This window comes from Nannobrachium achirus (genome assembly GCF_963921795.1).
Source record: "Nannobrachium achirus genome assembly, chromosome: 17".
In the NCBI taxonomy this organism is placed as follows: domain Eukaryota; kingdom Metazoa; phylum Chordata; class Actinopteri; order Myctophiformes; family Myctophidae; genus Nannobrachium; species Nannobrachium achirus.
The window spans coordinates 41,583,309-41,589,788 of NC_137824.1; the positions used below are offsets into that span (position 1 = coordinate 41,583,309).

The following is a 6,480-nucleotide window of genomic DNA, read 5'->3' on the forward strand; positions in this document are numbered from 1 at the left end:
AGCAGACTAAGTACAGAGTCAAGTTTATTAAGTATTGGCGGTTCAAGAATCCAAAATAGACTGATGATTGTGCTGTCAAAAGATGAAACTATATGGAATCTATTAACAGGTTGTGGGGGTCCCCTTGGCCTGAAAACGTTGAAGACCCCTGCTAGGTATTTTATATCGCCATAACAAAGAAATCCATAAAGCGTGTGTGTCTCTCGTCTGGAACAGCATAAAGTACCTGTGCATGTGAGGGGGGAAGGCCCTTGCGGATGTAGACCCCAAACAAGGCATCCTTGCCGAGGGAGATGTTGAACTTGAGGAACTGAGGCTGGCTGAGGTGAAGCAGGGACCTCCAAAAGACTCCCGGGGGGATTTCCTGAGTCACTCTCCTCCCCACCTCCACGTTGCCGGTGTCTATACTGCTGTTGCGTCCTGCCCACGTACCTGGGAGCAAGAAGAAAAAAAAATGTTTGCTTGTAGAACCACTATGTTATACAAAGCCTGCAGAAACACCTATAAAAACTCCTTCCTTCCTTCCTTCCTTCCTTCCTTCCTTCCTTCCTTCCTTCCTTCCTTCCTTCCTTCCTTCCTTCCTTCCTTCCTTCCTTCCTTCCTTCCTTCCTTCCTTCCTTCCTTCCTTCCTTCCTTCCTTCCTTCCTTCCTTGAAGATGCTCGTGAGTACACCCACTTCCTTGTTTGTTTTTTGGCTGCGCTGTCGTGTCAGTGAGTTGCAGACAGTATGAATGCAATTTTGAGGTACTATTTTCAAAAGATTTTTATACATTTTGTACCTAATGTACATAAAGAGTACTTTCTACTTTTGGTACTTTAGGTACATTTTGATGCCAACACTTTCATACTTTTACTCAAGTACATTTTGGATTCCAGACCCTTACTTGTAACAGAGTATTTTTTACATTGATACTTTTACTTAAGTACAAAATGTGAGTACTTTTTCCACCACTGCTCAAAACCCAGAATGCTGAGAGACGCGTGGTGCAACATGTCGGTCGACACTTGTCGCTCAAAGCATTAACTGGCCTTGAAGGGCCTCAATAGACTGAGCTGACTGAACTAATATATGACAGGACACATCCTGTCACATAATTGGGTTGACAGGATACTCTCTCACGCGCACTAAGACAAATACACAAATGGGCAGCCATACTCGTTATTTATGCAGTGTCACTCTCTCTGACACATGCACACACACACACGCACGCACAAAGGACACATTCATGAGCGTGCGCGCACACACACACATACACACATACAATGCTGTAATCAGGTCAAACATATAAAACAGCGCGCGGAGGCTCTGACAGGGGGAGATGGTGCGTACGTGCGCGTATGAGTTGTGAGAGGGGGATTGCGGCGAAACAGAAGTAACGAGGAGAAGCGGTGTCTGGCCCAGTCGACTGGGGAACGCGACACAATGGCCCTCTCATTAATACAGAACCCAGAAACCTCACACACGCACACACACACACACACATCTACAGTATATAATACAGCACACAGCATAGCTGAGAGAGATAGATCGGGGAGCGATTGAAGAAGAACAGATAGAAAAACCGCAGGAGGCCTTGAAGTGGAGGAGGAGACGAGGGTATGGGGGGCTACGGGGGTGGGGGGGCGTATATGCAGTCAATGTTTTACCTCGCTGCTGACTTCGACAATAAATCTGGCTCGACATAACTGAGCGCAGTGGTTATATATACTGTTAGCATAGCGAGTGTGCCCTCATGCATTATGCATGTGTTTTAGTTAGTGCGTATGCGTGCCCTGTTCGTGTGATTGACTGTGCGAGGGAGTTTCTCATCTTTGGTGAAGCCGTGCGTTCACGCCGCGGCGGGCACACACGGCGTGCAGAACGACGGCCTTAACCCAATCAGAACGGGTACAAATTATTGCGTATTATTATTTTATGCTTTAACTATTGAAAAATAGCAGATATACAAGCTCACAGCGCGGCACCGAGTGCCGCGCTGCAAGCTTGTAGATCTGCTATTTTTGAAAAATCATGAAGATTTGAATTTTGCCCCTGTTCTATAAGTGTCTTTTGAATCCTTCTAAGGTTTTTTTGAAAAACCTATGTTTCTATGTCAGCAAATCTGGCCAGCCATCGTCAAAGAAAAGGTCCTTTTCGCTTAACTGGAGCTCAGTTAGTTAGTCTGTTCTTGAGAGACTACTATGTCAGTGGTTCTCAAACCTTTTCATGTGAAGGACCCCCAAAACGGATCTCAAAATATCCAGTTCCAGGGACCACCCAGAAGCAAAATTTGAGTTACAAACGTTCGCTTTAAAAATACATATATACAAAGATTTGCACACATTTTCACGACTTTTTCAAAAATAGCAGATCTACAACCGCGCTGTGAGCTTGTATATCTGCTATTTTTCTATAGTTAAAGCATTCAATAATCTCAGGCCTAAATGGGTTTAAAACGCCTGGATTCTCGGTGTGATGACTTATTCTGGGATGTGTTCTTCAGGCGCAGTCAAGGGACCGAGCCGTGCTGCACGTTGCACTGAAGTGCGTGGCGGGGCCGACGACGGTCAGTGGTGTAAAGTACATTGACGATCAAGTACTGTAGTCGAGTGCAATTTTGAGGTATTTGTACTTTACTTGAGTATTTCTAGTTTACTCTACTTTTAGTTCTACTCAACTACATCTCAGAGGCAAATATTGTACTTTTACTCCACTACAATTATTAGGAAAATTATTTAGTTACGAGCAGGCCTGGAATTTCGTCATTTTAGGAGCAAGGCCGCTTGGCCTTTGGTGTTGTCCCATTTTTTGAGGGCACAAAGTCAGGGCAGGAAGGCCATCAAATAAAACAAGATTTTAGTCCATTGAAAGAATTTGCTGAATTTAAGGGTTAGGGATGATAACCTATATTCTGCAGTGAAATAGATAAATGATGGTATTTACGGTCTGATCCATGCTCAGCCATGCACCAATCAAAGTCACTGGATTGGTTTAAAGATGGGGACTCGAAAATAGCCGCTCTACAAGCTCACCATGTGTCAGGATGTGACGCATTGTGAGCTTGTAGATCTGCTATTTTCAGAAGATTTTTTATACACACTTTTGGTGTACAGATGTGCCATTTCAAAACATCACACGTCCTTTCGCCATTGGTTAGACAGTAGATTTCCAGTGGATTGGCAGAACATTGAGCCTACAGATCAGCTATTTTTGCTATTTCTATGACCTTCTCTGACTTCGAGGTTTAAATCTACCTATGAAGGTGGATTCTGCATTTCAACAGGAATGGAGTGATTTGATTTCTTGACATTTGCGGGTTTCCGCAAAAATACGCTCCATTCTCCATAAACATTAGAAAGGCAAAACAGGGAAAGAAACCTGCAGGAAAAAATGCATTTGCAGGATTTCTTCAGGAAAAGAGCAGTAAAGCCTGAGTATTTGAAACGTCACATCTGTATGTACAGTACTTTTGGTATTTTAAGTACATTTTGATACCAATACTTTTGTACTTTTACTAAAGTACATTTTTTATTCCAGACTTTTACTTGTAACAGAGCAGGGACGTGCAGAGAATGTTATAGAGGCAGGTGCTGAAATGTCTAAAAGGGCCTTTTGGTGAAAATATCGAAAATGGCAAGAAATGAGTCATCATGCTGCATCATATGATGCAAAATGCATCATCATTCATGCTGAAATACTAAAATATCTCAAAACACAGATTGAACACAAAAAATTACTCAGGATTGTGTTGATCGTGTCCCAAACAACAATAAAATAAGATCTGGTTGTCCCAGAGGTGAACTGGCCCTTTAAGTAAAAATGTTGTGGTGTGGTTGTGGTGTGGTTGTGAGGTGCATGACACAGTTCTTACCTCTGCCTCCAGAGGGCAGCGTGGCCACATCGCTGTTGACGGGCAGGCCTGTGCTGATTCCGTTGTTCAACACGGGACCGTCGGATGACTTCAGCTGCCATGTTAGACCAAGCAGGTTAATCGCTGCACACACGGAAAGAGACAGAGACAGACAGAAAACAGGCTTTGAATAATGGAAGAGAGAGAGCGTCGCATTCGTGGCCTCCCGCAGACAAGGGAACAGGTCCGTCCCCCTCTAAATGTTGCCGTGTCATTTTAGATGACAGGCTTAAAGCCGTCTCTAGGACAGGTCAGCGTGCAACAGGAACAAGACATTCTGAATGAATGAGTGGCCGTGCAGCCTGCAATGCAGCGCAGAGGAATGCCCTGTGCAGACAGAGGCGGCTGCCATACCATTGCTCCAGGGGGCAGTAAATTCACAAATGTCTCTATATGACTATGTGCATTTATTATTCTGTTATTAAGTAACTTTAAACTAACTACAATGCAAATTAGAACAAAAATAATTGCTTTCATAAGGTATTATATTCTCCACAACACTTGTATTGTATACCCCCCTATCTTGACAAATGGTTTAATCCCCAGTTCAGTAGGTCAGCACAGGTGCAATGTATTATTGTTAATTAGCAGCAGCAGCAGCAAATCTTTTCAAGTGCATGGCAGTCAGTTGTTTACTTGTGCCTGCGGTAAAATAATACTGATAGTAATCATATCATCATGCCTGTTGCTAAGGTACGGCATCATGACTGGTGTCCTTCGCACAACAGTCATGTTGCCATACCTTAGCTTTTGCTGAACTGACGCCACTGCTATCTCCAGCTATCCTTCACTCTCTCTCTCTCTCCCTCTACCTGCCTCACCCCCCCCACCCCCACAACCACAAACTCTCCCCCCCCATCCGACAGCTTCTCCCCACTTTAATTTGGAGGACCTGACACCGTCTCGCGGCGAGCAAGTGACAGATGAAAAGAAATCGCTCTCCTTCCTTTGTCCTCTGTTGTGTTATTGTGTGGAGAGGAGTTGAGGATGTTCTCTCCTCTCTTTGTCAGCTCTTTATTCTGCCCGTGTTTGTTTCCCTTGGCCGCCAAGCAACTTCCCCCGACAAAGAGAGAGACAGAGAGAGAGAGAGAGAGGAAACTACAAAGTAGGAAAACATTTCATTCCCCGACTGCACAAGGGAATGAAGGGGAAAATCTTGGGGGAACTATTTTGGGTGACAGCCAGGCAGCCCTGTTTCCGGGGGGGAGGTAAATGACTGTCGTCAGGGGTGTCGCACACCACATTCTGGGCCCTGGGTAGGATTCACTGCAGGCCCTTAACTATTGAAAATAGCAGATATACAAGCTCACAGCGCCGCACTGCAAGCTTGTAGATCTGCTATTTTCGAAGAATCGTGAACATTTGTGCACATCTTTGAATATTTCAGTGCATGGTATATTTTGCCACAGACCCTCATCTCAAAATATTTCGTTCCAGGGACCCCCCCAGAAGCAAAATTTGAATTACAAATGTTCAACGACTTTTCAAAAATAGCAGATATACAAGCTCCTGAGCTTGTATATCTGCTATTTTTGAAGCGGTGAAAGCCGCTTCCAAGGAGTGGCTTTGTGTGTCCCGTACATGTCCCGTGCATGCAGAATTGAGGATTGGTCCAGCTTTACATGACAATTTGGCCCTCCAGACAAAATCATCCATTCATTCAAAATTCATAAAAATATAGAACTAAAGTACATAGAAAGTATAGATCTGGAACATAGAATGTATAGATCTAGAACACAGATTTCATAGCTCTAGAACACATAGAATACAAATTCACCGCTTCACTTCGAACAGAGGTTTGATTTTCCACCAACTAAAGTATAAAATAATGAAGGTCCCTCCACTGTGGGCCCTAGTAACTCAGTCCCACTTTACCCCCCTTGTGACGCCCCTGACTGTCATATTCTCTCCCCAGTGTTGTTTTGGGAAGCATTCCCTTTGACGGGAGGCGAAATGTGCCTGGAATGTGTGGCATCTGCTGTAAACATCGCACTGTGGTGGGTTTGAAGATCGGCCCAGAAAGAGCCAATACACTTTCCGGCACCAGCACCTGCCGCGGCACTGCCAGAAGTGCCGGCAACAGCCACGGCAATGATTCCTATGCCGCGGCAATGATTCCAATTATTCTTAATCTGCGGTAGTGTATTCGCTGTCCCTCCGTCGGCAAGCGACGCCGTCGTGCAGCAACAGGGTATAAATGACCGGAGCTATAACTGGCTGCCTCCCAGCATGCACTGGTCTCACCTTCACCAACGCGAGGCTATATCACACCTTGCATCTCTCAACCCTCGGAATCAATTTCTCTCTTGTCAAATGATATCTGTGCTCTGGGCTGGGGCGACACAGGGCAGAGGGAGGGGAACAGTTGGGGGTATTTTGCTGCAGGTGTAGAGTCTAGGGATGGTACGATATTAACATTTCATATCACGATTATTGTGACCAAAGAAATTGCGATTTACGATATTATCGTGATAATCAAAATATCCCCAACATTCCATTATCCTTTTCGGCAAAGAGATTTGTTAGAGAGTGAAAAAAGACTGCAACAAGTATGTTATTTCCAGGTCCGTTTTACCAATTATAGAGGGTT

At 44.6% G+C, this 6,480-nt stretch overlaps 1 protein-coding gene across 1 annotated transcript in view; it reads right to left on the reverse strand.

Annotated features, from left to right (window-relative positions):
• The window catches only part of tenm2a (teneurin transmembrane protein 2a), a gene marked incomplete at both ends in the record, with an annotated part of 398,840 nt that overhangs the window by 88,882 nt on the left and 303,478 nt on the right, over window positions 1-6,480 (reverse strand). The window contains 2 exon segments of the mRNA XM_080746746.1: window positions 227-432; window positions 3,852-3,974. Of these exon segments, the coding sequence (XP_080602872.1) occupies window positions 227-432; window positions 3,852-3,974 (329 nt within the window).